General features: G+C 36.8%; 1 protein-coding gene across 7 annotated transcripts in view; it reads left to right on the top strand.

The window, feature by feature from the left end:
• Window positions 1-22,361, top strand: part of ARFGEF1 (ARF guanine nucleotide exchange factor 1) — a 98,803-nt gene that overhangs the window by 71,428 nt on the left and 5,014 nt on the right. For 5 of the 7 annotated variants that reach the window (XM_075706278.1, XM_075706274.1, XM_075706277.1 and 2 more), the window contains 14 exons: window positions 2,856-3,014; window positions 3,387-3,537; window positions 7,169-7,259; window positions 8,425-8,465; window positions 8,561-8,730; window positions 9,343-9,494; window positions 9,656-9,828; window positions 10,837-10,997; window positions 11,638-11,768; window positions 13,324-13,453; window positions 14,529-14,664; window positions 14,752-14,890; window positions 19,874-19,943; window positions 22,193-22,322. In XM_075706278.1, coding sequence (XP_075562393.1) covers window positions 2,856-3,014; window positions 3,387-3,537; window positions 7,169-7,259; window positions 8,425-8,465; window positions 8,561-8,730; window positions 9,343-9,494; window positions 9,656-9,828; window positions 10,837-10,997; window positions 11,638-11,768; window positions 13,324-13,453; window positions 14,529-14,664; window positions 14,752-14,890; window positions 19,874-19,943; window positions 22,193-22,322 — 1,834 coding nt within the window. The remainder of the gene's footprint in view (window positions 1-2,855; window positions 3,015-3,386; window positions 3,538-7,168; window positions 7,260-8,424; window positions 8,466-8,560; window positions 8,731-9,342; window positions 9,495-9,655; window positions 9,829-10,836; window positions 10,998-11,637; window positions 11,769-13,323; window positions 13,454-14,528; window positions 14,665-14,751; window positions 14,891-19,873; window positions 19,944-22,192; window positions 22,323-22,361) is intronic. The other 2 variants (XM_075706279.1, XM_075706276.1) reach the window with 1 other exon arrangement.

The following is a 22,361-nucleotide window of genomic DNA, read 5'->3' as shown; positions in this document are numbered from 1 at the left end:
TTCTCAACTACAGAGATTATACTAATCTGAGATTTCTATAATTGGATACCATTTTAACAGTTATGGCACTGGAAATGTCATTCCTGATGTAATGCATGAATGTGTCTTGCATCAAACGTAATGCCAAGAATTCTAGACTCTCTGGCTCCAGAGGGTAATTCTGATTAAACTTGGGCTTTTTTTTTTTTCCTCCTTTTTTTTTTTCCATTTTAAAATCATTGGTAGTGAACGTACTATTATGTTATTGTAGACTATTAGTTAATAGAGTACTGATCTGCCATAAGTCCGTTGTAGGGACAGCTGAAGAGAGGGGCAAGCAAAATTCATATATTTGTCATTACATTATTTCATATGTGCATTGAAAACATTTAAAAAAAAAACCACTCAAAAAAACCAACACCCTTGTAAGACTAACTTTAAGTAAAAACTGTTGAACTATGATATGGCGGTGAATGCTCTGCTTCCTTCTCCCCTTGCACTTGCATTTAGCAAATTGGATAACTTTTTGTCACTAATGTGGAAAGGCACATTGGGACCTCTGATACAGCTGCTTAAAAAAGCCTGTTTGAGATCATGTAAGCTTTTCTTCCTCTGTCTTTCCACTTCATTCCCCCCCACCCCCTGAACTGAACAGACTTAAAAATTTGATTAACAAAGCCTTCCCTGGAGCCTGCAGCTGTTAATGAAATTCACATTCCTGTTATTTTTATTTCTAAGCTGCAAAAGTGGAACTGGTGCAAATAAGCAGTTTCAGCAGCTGCAGAGGTTAGCTCCGAGTCCTGCAGTGGTCTGTCTTGGGTTGGGAGGGCAAGGACGCGTTTGCTCTAAGATCCCCATGCTCCAAGAATCTACCAGAATCAGTCGTACCCTTCCATTGGCTTGGGACAAACTTGATTGAACTGGAGGTGTTTCAAAACCACCACTTCTCATTTGCTGAAATTTAAAAACTTGGTTCTGTATTGTCAATATAAGTGATATTCCTTCTTTGTTTCCTGTGGGAATTCTGTTTTGTTGATATCATTAAAAAACAATACTGGTTTAACGATTTCAGTATGTTACAGGATGATTCCATTGCACAAGGTCCTGATTAGATGGCAGTGTTGGCTGACCTCAGACGCCAGAGAGCTCTGGTGGTTTGAAGGAGACTGGCAAATCTGTACTTGAGTTGACTTAGGGATCTTTTCTGTTGGAAGCAGGTTTTTCATCTTTCATCTGTGCTTAACTGGTGCCGGCAACTTTTCTATTTCATTGAATAAACATACGGAAGTTAATATTGGTGTCTAAGAACAGTCAAGGTGTGTAAACTAACATTAAGAGATAACAGAGGGAGCTGGAGGCTTGTAGTTTTAAGAAAATTCCCAAAGTACATGGTATCGTTTAACCTATGCGTGTTCACCTATAAAACCTCAATTAAAGATTCTGGTTTTAATTATTTATGCTTTTAATCTTAGACTGTCACACAGTCTGCCTTTTGTCTGTAAGCATCTGGGACAAGATATGCATCAAAAGGATGTACTTCATTTGCTTATATTACCTGTTTTTACTTTCTGGTTGATGGACACATTGTTTAGTTGTTTTTCTCGTACTTCGATGACTTAGGAAAAGGGGCAGAGGGGGAATATCTGTAGGGAACAGAGAGGGAAGGTAGGACTGAAAACATTTTCCTTTTACAGAAGATACATAATTTGTAGACTGTAAAGCTTCTTTGCTTAGTACTCTTTCCATGAAACTTCCATTTTTCTGTGCTTATACATCATTTACTGTGCCTTTGCCAGCATACCCTATAGTAGTAGCTGGGTTTGCACATGGCAGCCATGCTATGTGCTCTGTGAGAATCTGTCCTGTCTATCATTGCCCACTGTTTTGCATTCGTGTTTTCTCTATGAAACAGACATTTTTCCTGGGAATTGTTTAAAAATATTTTATATTTGGTTTTATTATGTGGTCAATGATTTTTTTTTTTTATTATTTTATTTTCAAATTTCAAAATAGTCTTAAACATCCAATCTGTTAAATATATTTCATAGTTGTCATTTGTTTCTCTGATGTACAACCATTCCGTTTTATGGCCTTTGGATCATGCATGGAGAGTAAAATGCACTTGCGAGCTCAATTGTAATCCCCTTTTTACTGTTGCGGTTGGTTCATATGGGATCTGAGGAGTTGCAATCAGTTCATATAGGATCTGAGGAGTTTCCTTTGGTATTTATAGATACTCTATGCATAAAAATGAGGTACCTACACATGGAACATGCTTTTTTGTGAGACTGATTTAATCTGCCTAGATTATAGGTCACTTGCTGTTTACCCATCCATGACAGTCTCACCTCACAAGCTTCTAAGGTGCTCCAAATGGCATAGATTAAATCAAATACAATTTGAGCAGTTTTGTGGAATTGGCAAAACATGCCTTTTAGATACATTATTTAGATTCTGTTGCAAAAAAATCCTACGACTTGAGAGAGTCTGTTAAGGCAGCATTTTCAGAGTAGGTCCAGGTATAGTACAGGAATATTAAAAGCTTAGCTAAGAAGCCACATTTCTTCTGAAACAGCACCCTGTTTCCCAAAAAAGCCTCCCAAAAATCCAAAAAGACCAAACCCAGAAATGTAACAACAACCTGTGTGTTCTGTGCTGTCAGACATTACACTTCATGTTCCTGAATAGAGGGAGGCTGATTTTATCCCACAGCTTACTACAGAAGCACATGAGATATTTTCACTATGTAGAATGTTTTGGAAATTCGTTTCTAGGAAGAGAAAGGTATGCGATGCAGTTGCTGAAATCACACAGATTGTACTCAGAACAAGAAACTGAGAAAATACTTACAAGACCATTTTTTTTTCTGTTCGTAGCTTGAAAGAGATGCCTATGTCCAAGCGCTAGCAAGATTTACGTTACTTACAGTGAGTTCTGGTATTACTGAAATGAAGCAGAAGAATATTGACACAATTAAAACTCTCATCACAGTGGCTCATACAGATGGAAACTACTTAGGAAATTCCTGGCATGAGGTACAAGAGTCATTTGTACTTAAACTGTAAGAAAGCGTGTGTACTGATTTTGAACACAGTGTACTTGTTTGTGCATAAATACAGTGTTTTTTAGATAAGTACCAAGTATATACTTATATTACGTAGAATTGCACATTATGCAGCCCATTAAAGTAGCAAAACGTGTCCAAGTGAGAAATAAAATTGTGAGACTAATCCAGTAGTATTTAAATTTATACTCAAATATTTTAGACAGAACAGAAATACTTGTCTGACCTTGAGTGTTTAGAACTTTTTTCTTCTAAAGATCTGCCTAAAGATTTTTATTTATTTATTTTTTACTGTTTCAAACTGCTTTTTGTTGATAAATAACTTCTTTATTCTCTGAAATAGATTCTGAAATGCATCAGTCAACTTGAACTGGCACAGTTAATAGGAACTGGAGTAAAACCTCGCTACATCTCGGGGACAGTGCGTGGCAGGGAAGGTTCTTTTACTGGAACAAAAGATCAGGCACCCGATGAATTTGTGGGGCTGGGACTGGGTAAGTAATGCAGATAGGAAGTATTTCATTTAACTGGCTTTGTTCAGACAGATGTTGAAGTTTGCCTTCATTTTCATTATTGTTGACTGTGAGGTTCAGAGACAAGACCATGAAGCAGTCCTTGTAAAACTGTCTTAGGCTTTGAATAGACCTATTACTATTTCTGGAATATTTGTTCTGCTCTGTTAAGTGTTATTGCTAGGATGGGAGAGTGGGAAATGTAAGAAAATGATACCTTATGTCTATTAAAATACAGCTGGCCAGGTAAGAATGGATTGCTGATGGTATGACCAGAGTTGTTAATATTGCAGCGTTAGTGCACCAAGTATTTTATCAAACAGGCAAGTTGGTACATGTAGGTTAAGCATCCTGTTATGAAACTTTGTGAGAAATACACAGTATTCAAACCAAGTGGGAGATTAGTTTAGCTTAAATTCTGAAATTCTGTTTCTTCCCCTTTAGGTTACTTTGGTACTGAATAAGTGCCTTTTTTAGATTGGCCTGAGAGCCAAAATTTACTCCATAAATGAGATGTTGTTTCCTATCCTCCTAGAAAAGTATACTCGTCTTACCTGAAATTATCTTAAAAAGGTTGATTTTTTTTTTTTTTTTTTTTTTTTAAAATAGGAACACAGTTAAAGACATACAGGTGTAGGGTATTAGGAGACTATGGAAGTGTCAAGGAAGTATATGTAACTCCATTTGACATCAGTTTTAGTATGATGCTCGGTATCTCCTGCCTTTTGAACAGCTTCACCCACAGCTGAGCAAAAGCTTCATGTTCCCTCAGTTTTTCGGGTTTTTTTTTTGTTTTGTTTTGGCTTGGTTTGTTTTTTTTGTTTGTTTGTTTGTTTTTGTTTTTGAGGAGTAATGATTATTTTACTGGTTTCCCTCATCTTAGCCCTCAGCTAGTCCTAATTGTCTGGCTTTGTGTTCTCGTCAGTTTTTCTTATTCTGGAGTCAGTCTTTTTCTTTCCATTGTGCTGTCCTTTGGCCTGCCTCTACGTACTTCCCTCGCCTTGCCAAGAGTTGCTGAAGGGAAACCTTATGCCTAGAAATTAACGTGTCTGCCAACATCTCATATACTGAGCTTCTTCCTGCCCTTCTAATATGCATCCTCCAGTTTAGTGTTCCCGGATGACCTATCCAACTTTGCTATTTCCTAATGCTGACAGTTTCTCTATGCTGAAGTGACTGGCCTTTAAAAATTCTAAGTCCTAATAGCTCAAGAATGTAAACTGTAGTCAGGTGTCTCTAAATCATACTTTCTAGTCATTGGTGTAGATCCAGCTCATAAAGACTTTTTTCCCCTCTGTCAACTGCATTTCTAAGGAAAATAGTCTATGCCCAAATGCATAAAATGTTTCTCTCTGAATTGAATTTCTGGAATGCTTGTTACAGTGCACATATGGAAACTTAACCATTTTCTTTTTCTTTTTTTTTCCTTTTTTTTTTTTTTTAAAATAATATCACTTCAGTCTTACAGGAAAATGCCTAACTCGAATTCAGTTTTCATGCATTTAGGGGCTGTTAGAACATAGTCATTTTCTCAACTGTTCCAGTTTTTTCACTCTTCTCCACAAATCCTGTGTTGCAGATACTTTAATTTTCTTTCTGTGATCACTCTGAGGTATCCTTTGGAACTATGGCTTTTGAGCAGCCTTCCTATAAACATTAATTCGTGTGAAGAACCCATAGTGCATATGTCCATATATACAGACACACATTTTACAGGAAAATAGTTGTTTAAAGTAAGTGAAGTTGCAGTCTGGTGACACAGAAGCTTCATCTTTCAAACCTGCTTGCAAAGTCAGACATGGATAAGCAGCAGCATTCACTCTTGCTGAAGTTGTAAGTGTGTGTTTTTTAAAAAAACAAAACAGAACCAGCCCAAAAAACCCTTTGCTCCTTTACTGCCTGGACAAGGATTCAGGTGTGCACTCTTCAGGCATCTACATTTGAATGTCTTCATCACTCTTGCATTATCTTCCTGCTGTGCCCCTTTTTTGTTATAGTTGAAAATTCAAGGCATCCCAGCATGTGGGTTGTAAAAGTAAATGAATAAGCATCTATTCCTGTGCTGCTTTGGTAGGAATGTTGTCTTACTTGGGAGTTGTAACTGTGAAGTTCAGCTTTCTTCTACTCTAGTTTCTATTCACAAAGTTGGAAGACAGAACCTGCTATTGTGAGTAGGTTGTAGCCGAAGTGTACTTCTTAGGTAACCAGAAATCCTCTTTGGACAATGGGAATCTGAGGAATCAGTTTTTCATAAAGCAGAATTATGTAGGTGACTTTGTTTCATTGTAAAAGATCTCATAACTGTTGGAATATAAATCTGCTGTCTGTTTAGGTTTTCCAGCACTGATTATAAGTCCTACAGTAATAAGGAATTCTCATGTAAACTGGCAGAGTTGGTTGGGGTTACCTGACTTCTTGGAAACAGCCCTTCAAATTCACTTCACACAGCTGCTCGTTTGATATGTTTATTAGCTGACACATTACCAAGATTCAAGCTAATTGATACTGTCAGCTTGTGTGCTTACAAGAGAAGTCTTGATCAAACCCAACAGTATTATAAGTTGCTGAAATACACTAGTATAAGGTTACTTACCTGTGTATGTACGTGGAGTAAAGTTACTCTATAAATGCCCTAGAAAAATACTTTAGGTGGGTTGGTGTATCTAGACTTGACAGCCAGTCATCTCCAGCCATCTCCAAGTGTGGAGCACAGCAAGACTCAGAGGCAGACTTTTGTGAGGCAGTCTGAAATATGAGGACTTTTCATCTCTGCAAAGCTCTGAGAACAGAGCTGCTGTCCTTTCAGTCTTCAGTTCTCCCCTGTCTTTCTGATAGGCTGCCTGAGGAAAAAAAAAAAAACCAAACTACTAAATACAGGGTAGGTGGAATTACCCAGAATGGTTGCAAGATTCCTACTCTGTTTTTGATGGGGGTAGAATGGGGCTTAGCGATTGCCAGAAATTTCAGAAATTTGCTCACTGTGAAGTCAGCATTTTTCTTAACATGAGCTTTCCCAGGTGTGGGTTACAGTTTCTAGCCTCCAAAATAAATATTGCTATTTTTATTTACAGATTTTTCTCACTGTTGTTAGGTGATAACTTTGCTGTACTTGAGATGTAGCTTCAAGATGGAGTTTTGGTGGGAGCTCTTCTCTGTGAATGATAAAAAAACAGATCAGGGTGGATTTACTCACTTGCTGCTAATAAAGTGTGAAAAGTTCTCTGTGCAGTATTCTCTATCATATGTTGTGTATTTTCAGTAGCAGAATTACCAAAGATCCATTGAAAGATGGAGAGAAAAAGGTGGTTCTTGTGCTTTTGAAGTATTTTCACTTGTATCTGTTCGTATGATTGTTCCAAATGTGGACAGTTTTCTGGGACTAATATAGTTTCTACATGGATAGAGAATCTAGAGAATTAGAACTTAGACCAACATGCAGCTGTTCACTGAGCTGCCCAGCTCATGCAAGAAAAATTAATAACGTACTTCTCTTTTTTTTGTGAATTAAAATATATATTTAATTATACTGGTAGTGGCACAACTTCTCTTCCTCTTTCTTCCCAGCTCTTTCTGTGTTATCTCTTACCCATTTTTCAAATTTTGTTCACTGTAGTTGGTGGAAACGTGGATTGGAAGCAGATAGCAAGTATTCAGGAATCCATTGGTGAAACTAGCTCCCAAAGTGTTGTTGTTGCTGTGGACAGGTATTGTATTAAATTTGCTGTTGCCACCTCAAGCTTTTTAAGCGATATTTGAATACCCTGTGCTAAGAATAGGACATTATTAGTTTACCCTTATTTGGAAAAAACTACATCAATATTACCATATTAAAGTGCTTTTTGGTTTTGTGTGTTTTTTCCTTTTTTTATGGAGCAGAAATATTTTTGCAAGGAGGAACACAACAAAGATTAGGCAAGAAGCCTTTTTACTGATATAAAATTGTTACAGGAGAGTTGCAGAACGGAGACTGCTGTACTGTCCGGTGAATCTTGATTTGCTATATATAGTAACATACAGCAAATCTCATTTTGCCTTAGTACAGGGAGCATTATTAACAGACCCTTTTTCTCCTAAATATAATTACTGACTCCCTGCTTTATTCTAGGTTATGTAGATGTTGTCTGAAATTACCAAAATTATTATTCCAGTCTTTCTATGAATCATACTTATCATAACTGGATTTGATCAGGCATAATATGTATCATAAACATTCCCTGTTTATATTGTAAAGTACTGATGAGACTGGAGTGTTAATGGATCTTATTCTCCCAGTATATAAGAAATCAGCACATACTTCTTAATGGTTGTCAAAATTGACAAGTCACAAAGGGGTATCATTCTGAGGACTTAGAAGCATTTCTGTGATTGAGTATAGGCAGCCAGATCAATGTCAATTCACTGAAAGCTGCCTTGCAGTAAAATCACATCAAGTGAACTGGAGGCTTAATGTCAAACACGTAATAGCTCTTTAGGTTTGCAGTATTTCTCCCCACTTCATAATGGGAAGTGTTTCAAGTGTCTGTGTGTCATGGCAAATAGGAATTGTGCACTCCAGAGAAGTCTGACTTCTATATTCGTAAGCTACTGATACTATTCATCAGTCACTGTCAGTGAGCAGGTAGTATTAGAAACAATGCTCATCTCCCAGTCTCCACGCATACTTATGGGAGTTATTTTTAAATAGAAGAAATAATTGAAACATTTCTGATTTTATTTTCAAAGTTCAGTATTTTTCCACAATTACTAATTGTTTTCTAATAAATAAAAGTGGTCAGGGGGTATATAGATATATTTTAAAAAATCTTAAATACATGTTTAATAGATGCTTTTTTAAGAAATTGTAACAATGTCTTAAACTTCACTTCACAGAATATTTACGGGATCGACAAGACTGGATGGAAATGCTATTGGTAGGTTTTATCTCCCCCACACCCCATAAACTACAAAGCAGCTTTGTCTTAAACCTTGGAAAAATATTGCATTAAAATCTGTGGTCATTTAACAGTGGATTTCGTTCGCTGGCTTTGTGCTGTATCTATGGATGAACTGCTGTCTGCTACCCACCCTCGAATGTTTAGTCTGCAGAAGATAGTAGAGATTTCTTACTACAACATGGGCCGGATAAGGCTACAGTGGTCTAGAATCTGGGAAGTTATTGGAGATCATTTTAATAAGGTATCCCTGTCAATGATTATACTGCATACTCCTTGAATTATTGATACAAATAAATTTTATTTAGAGATTTGGTGGAAAAGCATGTGCTCATCTGAATTACACTGTTTTTTTCTGTCCTACAAAAATTGTGAAGCTGGAAAGGCCTGCGAGAAGGCAGAGGTAGACAATATAATAAATGTAAAAGCAGGAGTATATATTAAGTTATTTATCATGACCTGGGTCTAGAACTGGCTACCTTTAGTTAAGTGTTCTAATTTTTGGCGGTGTTTTATGAAGCTTGGGATAAGAGGCTTTCTGTTCAAGTTTAAATTGATTATTTATGAGGCGAATGTTTGACGTGCATTTTTAATACAGCTTATTGAAGTCTTTCTAACAGCTTGCTTATTTTTAGAAAGTTTTAAATGCTGGGATATATAATGTAGAAAATAGCTGGAATTGGTTAGGGATTATTGAATTGCATTAACAGTGTGGTTTATGGAATTGGCTACTGTTTAATTTTGTTAATTTTCCAGTACTGCTTAGTTCTCTGTTATCAAATGTAAAGGCAGCTTGGCCTGAACCTGTAAGAATTCTGATGCAAGCTTACTATGCGTTTCTATTCTATGTTATCAGGTTGGCTGCAATCCCAATGAAGATGTAGCTATTTTTGCAGTAGACTCATTAAGGCAATTATCAATGAAGTTCTTAGAAAAAGGAGAACTTGCTAATTTCCGATTCCAGAAGGACTTCCTAAGACCCTTTGAACATATCATGAAGAGAAACAGGTAATAACATACAACTAACTGAATCGCCTGGGATCATGAGCACCAACTTTTGCAATGAACATTTCGAATTGCTTTTGTAAAATCAGTTGCTGGAGAATCGTACTATTTGAATTGATTATGTAATTTAGTTTAAATAATTATTGTTTATTATCTTAATTTAGGTCTCCTACTATTCGAGACATGGTTGTACGGTGTATTGCACAGATGGTAAATTCCCAGGCTGCTAACATTCGTTCTGGCTGGAAAAACATTTTTTCAGTATTTCATCTGGCAGCCTCAGATCAGGATGAAAGTATAGTGGAACTTGCATTCCAGACTACAGGACACATTGTCAGTGAGTATTGACAATATACAGACGTTATGAAAGTGTATGTGACTCCAGAGACTGAGAAGCTTTGTTTTATCTGTTGGCTCTACAGCCTGCATAGTAAAGCTTGCTTCATGCAACCAATGTTTTACCTTTTTCAACCAATCCACTGGGAAAAATACTTACAAAAATAATTCAATAAGATTATAGTTACCTGTCTTCCTTTATGCCTTGAAAAAAAAAAATTATGTTTGTAGTATTCTGTAGTAAAACAAGTCGAGCCTTAGATAATTTTATTTAACGTGTATGTTCTCATTTAAGTGAAGGATTGATTTTTTCCCCCTGCCCCCCCCCCCCCCGCCAAAAAAAAAAAAAAAAGTCTAGTCTTTTTATTACTATGTTGTTTGCTTTTCTTTTTCCCTGTTTCTGAATTGTGCTCCTCTATGGTCCTGTTCAGGAGAAAGTGCTGCACTAGGTGGCACTATTTCCCCCACCCCCCACCCCTTTCCCCTTCTAATCTAGATCTCAGGCTCTAAGTGCCATATGGGTTCTCTTTATTCTGTCTCAACCTCTGCAAGTTCCTAAAACTTTTTTCAGCATTTCTGAAGAATGTTTTTTTCCTCAGAAGTGACTGTTTAAAATCAAGGCAATGGGACCATATTGCTGAGGGAAGAAGTCCTTTTGTAGATGTAACTCTGTGCTTTATGTAGCCCTCTTAAGCTCTGACCACACAGGCTAGCGTTTAGCAGTAAGCCTATTGCTCTGTTCTTGTGTAACTGTTAGATTTCCCTCCTTTAGACTAGATGCTACCTTGATTTATTTTAAACACTTGCCATCAAAGTAGAATGCCCTCTAGGATTTTTATTTTTTTTTTGGTTGAGCATTCATTTTTTAGTTTTTATTACTGCTCAAGCATTTGACAGCAGTGATCAATGAACCAGTCTCTCATAACTTGTGTTACAAACAGTTCATATTAGAATTAATAGATTTTAAAGCATGACACTTTTTTTTCTTCTGTTCACACTTTTCTCCCAGCAATTGTGTTTGAAAAACACTTCCCAGCAACCATAGATTCTTTCCAGGATGCAGTAAAGTGCTTGTCTGAATTTGCCTGCAATGCAGCATTTCCAGATACCAGTATGGAAGCAATCCGCCTTATTCGCCACTGTGCAAAATATGTATCTGATAGACCTCAGGTATAGTCTGTATTAACTAAATTATAAGTGGTTTAATCAAGACTGCTTTTATAAAGGAAAAAAATACTCAGCTAACCTTATTGGCTTCCCTTCAAGTTTCAGAGATTAATGAGAAATGTACTTTACTCAGAGTATAAAATGCCACAGGCTTTGAAAGTATCAGAAATATATTATTTTTTCTTTTACCACCCCACCCCCCCATCCCCCTAGTTCAGCTGGTGACTAGCTTTCCTGAGAGCTGCTGGAAATCAACATATCTCAGCAACTGCTCTCTGCTGAGCAATGTTGTGAAGAATGGATAATGGCATAACCAAAATGTTTGACATCCTCAAAATATTATGGTAGCTCCTCACTTTCAGTGCTGTCTCTATAAAAAGAGAGTAAGACTCAGACTAAACCGCAAGCAAAAAGTAATGCTTGAATGTATCATCTCGTTTACTTTTTTAGTTTATTTTTCGTAAAATACTAAGCATTACTTTAAAAAACGCTTCACCTTTCTCAGTATTATTGATTGCCAGCTCACCTGAGGTATCAGGGTGTAATACTAGTACAGCAGAGATTGTTATTTACATTCCAAATTGTTTTATTTTGAAGAATCTAACTCTTACAACTCTGTATAACCCTGTGTTTTCTTCTAAAGGCATTCAAGGAATACACAAGTGATGATATGAATGTGGCTCCTGAAGACAGAGTGTGGGTGCGAGGATGGTTCCCAATTCTGTTTGAGTTGTCCTGTATCATCAATAGATGCAAATTAGATGTAAGAACCAGGTAACACTCAGTATTTGTAATTCAAATTTTAAAAGGCTTACTTTACACTTTTAAAATGGAAACAACTCTCTTAATAAACGTAACTGTCATAAAATGACTTCCGTATTTAATTTAGGTGGTATCACTGTGGGAACACCAGACTTTTTAAAAACACCTTTTAAATAGAAGCTGGAATGTAGAAATTAAGTCTGTGTTCTTTACATGTGTAATTTTTATCTTCCGTTATAATAAATAATGAAGTTACATGGTTGTGATTGCATTATGTTAAATAGATAAGTATTACATTTCCTTAAATATTCAAATAGTTCCTGTTTAGGATGAATAGCCATGAAATCACGAAGATAAGAACTATCTAAATAGTTCATTTGAAAATAAATTAAAGCTTAAGTAAATTTAAATATTGTGACTGTTTTCCGTTTGTTATAGAACCTGTAAACTGTTTTAAAACAGCTCAGCTCAACTTAAAATCAGATGCGATGGAGACAGTTTATGCATAGAACACAGTAAAATGTAAAAGTCAACTTTTAACTTCCCTAACATAGAACAAGCAAGCATTACTTTAACGTGGAAGGTCAACTCTAAATGGCGAATACGCATTACACACCCCACCCCACTTTTTTTTTTAATGAGGTATTACACAGGATTAATATCTAAGGCTGTATTTTTCCAGTAGCAATACTGATCCTCTCTATTCATTAGTAAATATAAACGTATGATGTTTGATTCCATGATACATGCCCCTGCTACTTATTCCATTTTAGTGATTTGTCATAGTTGACCTGGGTAAGCCTCGTGTCACACTTCCATTTTTGCTCTGTTTAGAACAAATGTAGAATGCTTCATGCAATGAGTAGGTTTTGCTTTAGTGGACTCCAACAGCAAAATTCTGTTGGAATCTTTTTTTGCTTTTAATTAGAACTCATGACCCCAGTCCTGCCTTCCTTCCTGTGTCTTGCCTGTCTATTTTGAGGATTTTAAGAGTGGTTTTACACCATGATTCATTAACTGGTTGAGGATTGCAGAAACGGTTGAAAAAGCAAAGCTGTACTCTGATTTCATGTAAAACCTCCTTATTTTCCTTCAATATGGCTTTTCCTTTGTAAAGTGTATTCTGTTGCAGTTCTGATGCTAAATATGAGAGGTTGTATACAAATTATTTTAAATTTACGCATCTACATGTGAGCTGTGCATCTAGACTCCCTTTATAGCTGGTGAAGATTAATCTCACTTCTAGACTTCTGTATTTCGTACCTGGATCCAATACTTGTTCCTTTATTTTTGTGGTCCTTTGTAAATAAGTTGTTTTCCTATTTTAATTTGAAACTACCACAGTTCTCAAAAGTGTTTTCTGCCTATTGCCTGTGACTAAGTGCTTTTTTAAACAAGCTGACTTTCTACTTAATTTTAGTGTCCTAGTGTGACTGATCCACATCAGATCAATGTATAACGTTCTTAACAGTATTTGAGTTTGTTATTGCTGTTGCAGTTGGACATACTTGGTCTAGTGTATGTCTTTTTGTAACTCTAAATATATGTTGTTCTTTTTTCATTTCAGGGGCTTAACAGTAATGTTTGAAATAATGAAGACATATGGCCATACTTATGAAAAACACTGGTGGCAAGATTTGTTTCGGATTGTCTTCAGGATATTTGACAACATGAAACTGCCAGAACAGCAGACTGAGGTGAAAAAAGTGGAGGAAGATAGTTCACATGAGATCTATATTTACAGTAGAAAACCTGATTAGTAATATAGCTTATCAAGTAATGTAAGGCAAACCTCAAAACTTGCATGATTGACCTGTGGTTCTAGTAACCTTATTTTGTTTTAATAGCATTCTGTTGGAGGTATTGTCACTTTTATCTTTTTTTCGTGGTTTTTTTTTTTTTTTTTAAAACCATGTGTGTAAAAGGCCTAGTAGCTTGTGCTATGAACAATAGAAGAATAGCATAAACCACAACATATCTAGGGCTTGTAAGAACTGTAGCTTTTACACATGATGTCTGGAATCTGAGACACGCATCGTTTCATGGCAACATGCTTCATGGAATGAGGCTTATAATCAGCAGTGAAGCAGTGAAGTCACAATTAGAAGAAATAAGTTCTGTTAGTTCAAAGCTTTTTGATGGGGGGGGGGGGAACAACAAAACCAAAAAAAGACAAACAAACAAACCTCCAAAGGGCACTGTGCTTTCACTGCACCCTTTTGACCAGCCAAATAGGTTTTGACCTGCCAAACCAGGACCAGGCACTCTCCTGACAAGGAAGTGAAACAAAAATGGGCTTACTAATAATTTACATGTAATTTACATTAATATTAGAAGTTTGATCAAAATTGTCAACTGTTTGGGAGGCTCTGACTATTTGTAGGACATGTCTTGCTTTCTAAAGTTTTATTCCCTGGAAAATATTTAGAAGAAACACAGAAAACTTAGCTTGGCGTGAAACTGTTAAGCTAGGGTTAGACACTAAGTTTAATGTCAAACTCAGTATCTCATGATGGTAGGTGCTTGTCAGTCCTACAGTCTGGTCTCCAAGAATAGTTGTTTGTCTGTTTCTGTAGTTTTTTACACCTGCTAGTTAGCAAAGCAAAAGTTGGGGCTCCAAGTTTTGCGGGTTTTGAGATACAGAAGGGAATTGCATGTCACTATAAAGCAATTCAGATTGAGTAAATACATATATCCATCTGCCTGCAGGGATGTGTATCCTAAAAGTTTTGCCTTCAACAAAGTTGTAACCTTTTTTCCCCCCTCTCCTAGAAAGCTGAATGGATGACAACTACTTGCAACCATGCACTTTACGCAATATGTGATGTATTCACACAGTATTTAGAAGTACTTAGTGATGTTCTTTTGGATGATATATTTGCACAGCTGTACTGGTGTGTGCAGCAAGGTAGGACTGTACCAAATTACGTTAAACAATGTTAACATTTTACTATGTTGAATGTGAATAAACAAATGCACTGTTTGTCTTTTCCAGACAATGAACAACTGGCACGGTCTGGTACAAACTGTTTGGAGAATGTTGTCATCCTAAATGGTGAAAAGTTTACCCTAGAAATCTGGGATAAAACTTGTACTTGCATGCTGGATATTTTCAAAACTACAATCCCTCACGCGTAAGATGACTGTCAATATTTATACTTCATAAAATAGTTTAGCTAGATGACCTACCGATTTCAAACTGTTAGATATCTAATAGGTGGGGTGAACAAAAAGCTGTTATGTGTGGACTAAATAGAAGCAGAGTGTCTTAACAGTTATGATTATGTTATATCGTAACATAATGATAAATTAGGTGCTAGATATACTACTACTGTGTTGTAAATAATAAACTGTTAAAAACTAGAAATACCGTATGGGAGATAAGCAAAAAAAAACCAACCTGTAACTTGATTCAATTTTAAAATGTTGGATTTTTTGAGAAGTACTATCTGATTCTTTGGTCATTTTCTTTTTGTAATAAAAGAATGCTATTGATAAGCAGACTTTGCAATTTGTAATTACATGTGAAGCTTTTTGCACAAAATACTAAAATACTGCAACAGTCTTACAGATTTAAGTCTCTGTGGTTGATGGTTAACTTCCATCATATGTTTCTATGAATCCTAATCTTTTTATGAAAATTATCTTGTGTATTTGGTAACTGTCTTTACCTTCGTGTTATAACTGTGTGAAGTTTCTTGGAACAAGGCTGTACTATTCTGAGTAGTATGTTACACATATACATCATAGAGCAGAGTAACAAGAAATCATGTCCCAGCATTATACCAAAGATGAGGGTTTTTTTTCCCCTAACCTACGAACACTGAGGTGAAACACTGCTTGTTTTCACATCTGATAGTCTTAATGTTGGACTGTTGTATTATTACTTGTCCTGTGTCTGTCAGTTAGTTCACAGCATTTGCTTCTGGGTGTCACCTAGTTCAGGCCTGAAGAAAACTGAAGCAAAAGGGAACCTTCTGCACGTTAGTCTTTCCTTAATTTTAGGGTTATGTATCAGATAGTACTGTGAGAGTGCTTCATTCATGCTTAAAAGATAAGTTAATCCATCTGTCACTACCTCACCTACTTTTCTATGTGAGTAGGTATGAATTAATTGCATCCAAAAATAATACTAAAATAAAGATGAAACATCTGGGAGCTAGCAGGATTTTTTTTTTTTTTGCATTTTGGTAACTGCCAAAAATAAAATTTGAAACCAAATGTCTGGATGTAAAAGTCCCGCTGAATTGGCCCTAACTTACTATGTCCCATACTTGGAAAGATTTTGAAGTGAATACTCACTAGCAGAACATTTGCTTTGGTTTCCACGTATGATCAAAACTTAGGTTTCTGGATAATTCTTATAGTTCAGTATTAGAAACCCTTCTAGAGCAGCATTTTGGGTCTCTTAGACACATTCAAAATACTCTTGTTGCCTTTAGCTATATCTGATTTGAAATATGTGCATTATTCCCTTTGATGTTTATGGCACTTCTGCTTTTCAAAAGAGTTATTTTTCCTAGGAGGGTATCTGACTCTCCATAGATTTTCATTCTTTACTTCCCATCTCCTTTTTTAATCTTTCTATGCCTTCTTTGAGAACTTCATTATATTATTCCATCTTACATTTCTGGGAGGTTCCCAACTTCTGCAGGGTAAAGTAAATCTTACTTGGATTTTATACATGAGTAATCCCTTGAGCGTATGTAATCAGTCTCCTTTCTCATGGTGAAAGTACATCTGCTCTTTTCCAAACAGTTGTTGGGTGACACAGAACTGCTCAAAACAGTCTTTTCACTTTGACCATATTTGATTAAAGTGGAAGCTTTTTAGATGAGTAAGAAAAAATTATGATAACAATATACAGGTATTTGTTCATGGTTTTAATGGAGACTTTATACTATTTTTTTTTCCTTTTCTTTCTGAGCCCTAGTAGGATGCTTCTTTCTCCTTCTGTACAGCTCTGTTTTTTTCTCTCTTTTTATGGGATCTGGTTCTTTTTCTGTGACTTCTGGTTTGGCTGGCATTTCATATTTGTATTTCTTAGATCCTCTATTAGCCTTATTTTTGTGGTGGAGCTTTTTCTGCCCTCCCAGCTTGCCGTTTTTTTTGGTTTGGGTTTTTTTTTTTTTTTTGACAATGCAGTTTTAATACCCAGCTTGTTGTGGAGGCTGGCCCAGTACTTAGGCAAGAAGGCAAATGCTCGTTTTACCTTTGTTTTCCCATGTCTGGAAGTAACACAATAGTTAACATTGAAATGAAGACAGAGACAAATCGCACAGTGGTATATATGAAAGTTTTATGGGCAAGTGCTTTATTGCTAATTGTCTTTAAATAATCAGATATTATGAATCTCTGGAGTGTGAAGTGTCTTCTGGCAGAGTTTTTTATTAATCTGATCAGGTGGGATTACAGCTGTTCTTTTTTAGCATTCATATAAAAAGTCTTCCAGGTATTGTGTAACTTCTTCAATTTAAGAGTGGCAGCATTGGCTGCAGGAGTTCTTAGTTGCAGTACTAGCCTCTACTGGTTCTTGGCAAGTTACCTTTTTGCAAAGAGAGATGATCATGTTACTTCCTTGTTTAGAAAACTTAGTACTAGAATATTTACTCAGCTACCAATTTCAGCAAGGATCACTTACTAGAAAAGCCCAAACTGTACTCCTGCCAAGCTTCCACAAAATGGTTGAGGTGTTGATAGCTGAAGATACTAACACAGAATCACATAGAATGGCTGAGGGTGGAAGGGGCTCTGGAAGTTGCCTGGTCCAATCCCCCTGCTTAAGCATGGCTACTCAGAGCAGTTTCCCCAGAACAATGTCCTGGCTTTTGAGTATCTCCAGGGAGGGAAGCTCCACAGCATCCCTGGGAACCTGTGCCAGCACTCAGTCACCCTCACAGTGAAAGTGTTTCCTGATGTTCAGAGGGAACCTCCTGTGTTTCAGTTTGTGCCCGTTGCGTCTGGTCCTGCCACTGGGCACCGCTGGGAAGAGCCTGGCTCTGCCCTGTTTGCATTCTCCTTTCAGGTATTTTATCTACACTGATGAGATCCCCTGTGAGCCTTCTCTTCTCCAGGCTGAACAGTCTCAGCTCTCTCAGCCTTTCCTCATAGGAGAGATGCTCCAGTCCCTTTATCATCTTTGTGGCCTTTTGCTGGACTCTCTCCAATATGTCCATGTCTCTCTTGTATTGGGGAGCCCAGGACTGGACGCAGTGCTGAGGTAGAGGTGCAGGATCACCTCCCTCCACCTGCTGGCAACTCTCCTAATGCAGCCCAGGATACCATTTGCTTTCCTTGCAGCAAGGGCACATTACTGGCTCATGTCCAACCTGGTGTACACCAGGGCCTTCTCTGCCAAGCTGCTTTCCAGCTGGTCGGGCCCCAGCCTGTGCTGGTGCCTGGGGTTGTTCCTCTCCAGGTGAAGAACTTCACGTTTCCCCTTGTTGAGCTGCACAAGGTTCCTGTCAGCCCATTTCTCCAGCCTGCAGAGGTCCTTCTGGGTGGCAGCTCAACCCCCTGGTGTATCAGCCACTCGCAGTTTTGTCATCAGCAAACTTGCCTAGGGTCCACTCTGCCCCGTCATCCAGATCATTAATGAAGATGTTGAACAGAACTGGACCCAGTGTTGACCCCTGGGGTACACCACTGACCTCCAGCTAGACTTTATGCCCCTGATCACCACTCTCTTGGCTTGGCTGTTCAGCCAGTTTTCAGTCCACCTCACTGTCTGCTCATCCAGCCCGTATTTTGTTAGCTCATTTTAATAGTTTCTTTGATTCTTCTCTTTATTTAATTTCTATTCTGTTTATAATTGTTTTTAAATTGGAATTTTCTGAAGTTTCATGAGAGCAAGTCTTGGCTCACTGGCGGTGAGAAAGCCAGGGTGAATGCCCTCTTGTCCTTGGGAAATTCAAAGTTAGGATTGGTTCCTTGCACAAATCACGATGATCTGGCCTCTACTGGCTCACAATGGCTCATTATTCCAATACCTCCTTTGGCAGGTGGAAGTTTAAGACTTTATAGCCCAAAATAAGGTACGCTGTATTTAACAACCTTTAATCCAGAATAAACTGCAATTTGTGTCCTCATGGCTTTCAAGAATCAATTCAGTTCTCTGCTCTGCTTTATTTGTTGTCTCACTACATGCCTCAAGATTTTATCTTTTCTTATCTCTGATTTGTCTTTTTAGTTTTACGGTCTTTAGTTGTATGGAGATCAGTGATATGTTAATTTAGGATCCTTAACACAATGGGAAAGATCTCACTTAGGATACGCAGAGACAAATGTCCATCAACTGTTGCCTCACGCAATTGAGGCTAAATAGTTTGAGATCTTAACAATGACAAATAACTTTAATCTTACTTTGTGGCAATAGATTTTTGATAGATAGAACAAGAGATGATGGGACCACTTAGGTTATTTAATCCAATTTCCCTCAATTCTTGGCAGGCACAGCCAGCCTCAATAAGTTACAGTTAATGTAGAAATTTTTTAGTGCTTAAGGCGAAGATCCTCAAGACAGCAACATGCTTTAGGAGAACAGGAGGGAAGAGATCAGAAGTACTGTCAGTGACTTGGTACCTCATAACAGCAATGAATCCTAAGGGGAAGTGTTGAATCCTAAGGGGAAGTGGAACCACAGTACTGGAACATACCCCAAACGGAGAATGCAGAACATTTCCAGACATTCGTGCTGATTTGTCCTGGGGTAGATTCATTCCTTATTGCAGGTAAAGCTTAAGGCAGTGTGAGAGAACAAGGCCCACTGATTGCACTAGAGCACTGCCTAAAGCCAAATCCAATATTTCTGAGAAAAATTGATCCGCTTCCACATAATCCAGTTGTCCATCCAAGGCAATTGTGGCAGAAACGGTGAAGTTCAAAAAAGACAATATTTAAATTTTTCAGTATGTGTGAAAATAAAATGTATACTTAAAACCGAAATTAGTTTATTAATTTCTGGAAGTATCTATAGCTGACACTTTTCATGTTTGGCTTCCATTAATTTAAATTAAAACAAACAAAAAAACCACCATATTGAAGTGGACTTTTTAGAATATTGGTTCTGATTTGTATTTCAGACTTACTAAATTTGGTACTGGTTTTGTGTTTTCAAGGCTGCTGACTTGGCGACCAGTCAGTGGGGAGTTTGGCTCCGGATCTCCCTCCGATGCAAAAGAAAAACTGGTAAGCTGCTGAAATAAAAAATATTTTAAAAGCTTGCAAGAGTTTGGTACACAACGTGTGTGAAAAGTATGCTTAGTTTAAACCCGTTTTTCAATTTTGATTTACTTGAAAAAGTTTTTTTCCAGATAAAGTGCTATTTCATGCTTAAAAATGCAAGGAATTAATTGAGAAAGAGAAGTATGTATTTGCAGCAAAGTTGGCTTCCGGAAGTTGGCTGTAGGTTGTTATCTGTGTATGTTTTAAGTAATGTCCTGTGTCTCGTAGGTCTCTGTAGTGCTGTATTTAGGGTTTGGGGTGTCGTTTCTGTTTCATTTTGCTCAATATTCTCTTTGATATATTGGCATGAAGAGAAAATGCTGGAGGTGAAAGATTGCCAGTTAGGTTGTCTTTTTTTTTTTTTTTCCCCCTTTCAAATTTTCTCTGATAATAAGAACTTAAACATCAGTGTTTAAAATAGAAAATATGTATAACCATCAGATTTCTTAGCAGTGATGGAATAAACTGATGTAAAATTGGATTTGCCTACAAGTGGCAGCCCTGTAGCTACTTTACTACTGATGAGAACTAGTTTAGCTTTTGGACATTCTCACAAAATTGCTGCATGAAGTTCTTTATAGATTAATGAAGCATTTGATAAAAATTATTCAAGGATGTGGTCCCAAATGAGTTCTACAAAGAGAGACTGACTGCCTCAATTTATCTTTATGAAGTGTTAACATAATTTACTTACAACAGAGTGTAAATGTTTGCGATGGCCAGTTCTCATTATACAGGTATTTTACATCCATGTGACTGAATGCGCTTGCTGTGTCTTGACTCATTTGTAGTGGTGTGATGTATAAAACGTTTGATCTAAACGTTGGCTACAGGTTTGATGCATTTATGTCAATAGCATGCAAAAATGGCAAATATATTAAATTTATTCAGTGTAAAAAGACACTTTACAACTTCAAAATTAACAGAACCTGTGTAAGAAATAGTGTTAAAGGATATATATTTTGGATCCTTTCTTTTGGTAGGATAGAATTTTTGCAGGCTTTTGATATTTCCATCTAATTTTTCTTCAGGTACTTCCAATGTAATGAAGTGTAGTACTATCTATAGACATAATATATATTAAAAGTATATTTATACTTAATAAAGATGAAAACCTCGGTTATTTACTGGTATGAGAAGTTGATAGGTTCTTTATAGGAACTGTATGTGTAGCTTTAAATCTTGCTAACAAAACAGTGCAGGGAGTTAATGTGTAGTCTCCGGGGCACTTATGGAAGAAAAGCCAATAGACATGCTGCGTTATGGAAAGAGACAGTAATTGCTATATATGACTGCTTTGCAGTTAATGATAACATATTTTGTTATTAATTGCATTAATTACATTCCCCTTTTTCAAGTATGCTTTCTGAAATGAAAACAGTAGTTCTTAACCATTGATTTTAATACTTTAAATTTAACTGATCAAGAAGGAAGATATTTATTAAAAAATAAAACAAAACAAAACCCCAACAAGTTATTTTCCAAAGTCATTGAGTTCTAGCTCACAAGCTAACACAATACAACATGGGGAATCAGAACACATTGAAGAAGTCTGCTGAAGCAGCTTCAGAAGCAGATTAGATAATTTTCGTGATATGCATGTATTCTCCTCCTTCATTTTACTGTGGTAAATTCCTGTAGCACCTACAAACATGTTAGTAGGAGCTTATAATTCAGAATATTCAAGGGAGTAAAGGCAAGTAAAGATTAAAGTTTGATGATGTCTCATATTGTTTGGACTCGTCATTTAAGAGCTGGGTATTCACATTTTCACCCATTATAAAAGGAATACAAATTCTCACAGAAGCTATCAGAGGTTTTTATTGTAGATCAAGCTAGATACTGCATTTCCCAGTATTGGAACCTTGCAGCAAACCTCATACACTTATTTGGGTAAAAGTCAAACTAACTGTTGGCTGGCATACTAAATGCTTGGATGGCATACAAAAACTGTATGTGCAAAATACTACTCATTGACCTTGCTGTGTAATCAAGTATTTGTTGCTTGTTAAATTTTCAGTTCTTTCTTAGTAGGTCATCTTTTTTAGTACATCTTTCTCGAATGCTAATATCAAATATGACTAAAGCGAATGAAAAAGTGCAGTGTTGAAACAGCAAATGTCTTAAGCTGCGAAGAGCACAACACTATTGATGATGAGCTTGTAGAAATTTTCTGTAAGTTTAATTTTTTTTTTTTCTTTCTTTCTTTTCAGGATACAATCTCACAGAAGTCAGTAGATATTCATGATTCTGTTCAGCCTAGATCTTCAGATGGATGTCCATATCAACCCAGCGCAGGGTCCACAGTAGGTGAAGAAATGAGTAAAACCAGGCCAACAGCAAGTGCGTGTTTTGTAGTGATTTGGCATCTTATATCTCTTA

This window comes from Pelecanus crispus, chromosome 2, assembly GCF_030463565.1.
Source record: "Pelecanus crispus isolate bPelCri1 chromosome 2, bPelCri1.pri, whole genome shotgun sequence".
Lineage (NCBI taxonomy): Eukaryota > Metazoa > Chordata > Aves > Pelecaniformes > Pelecanidae > Pelecanus > Pelecanus crispus.
The sequence above is the reverse complement of the archived record's forward strand: the minus strand, read 5'-3'. Positions and strand labels throughout refer to the sequence as shown.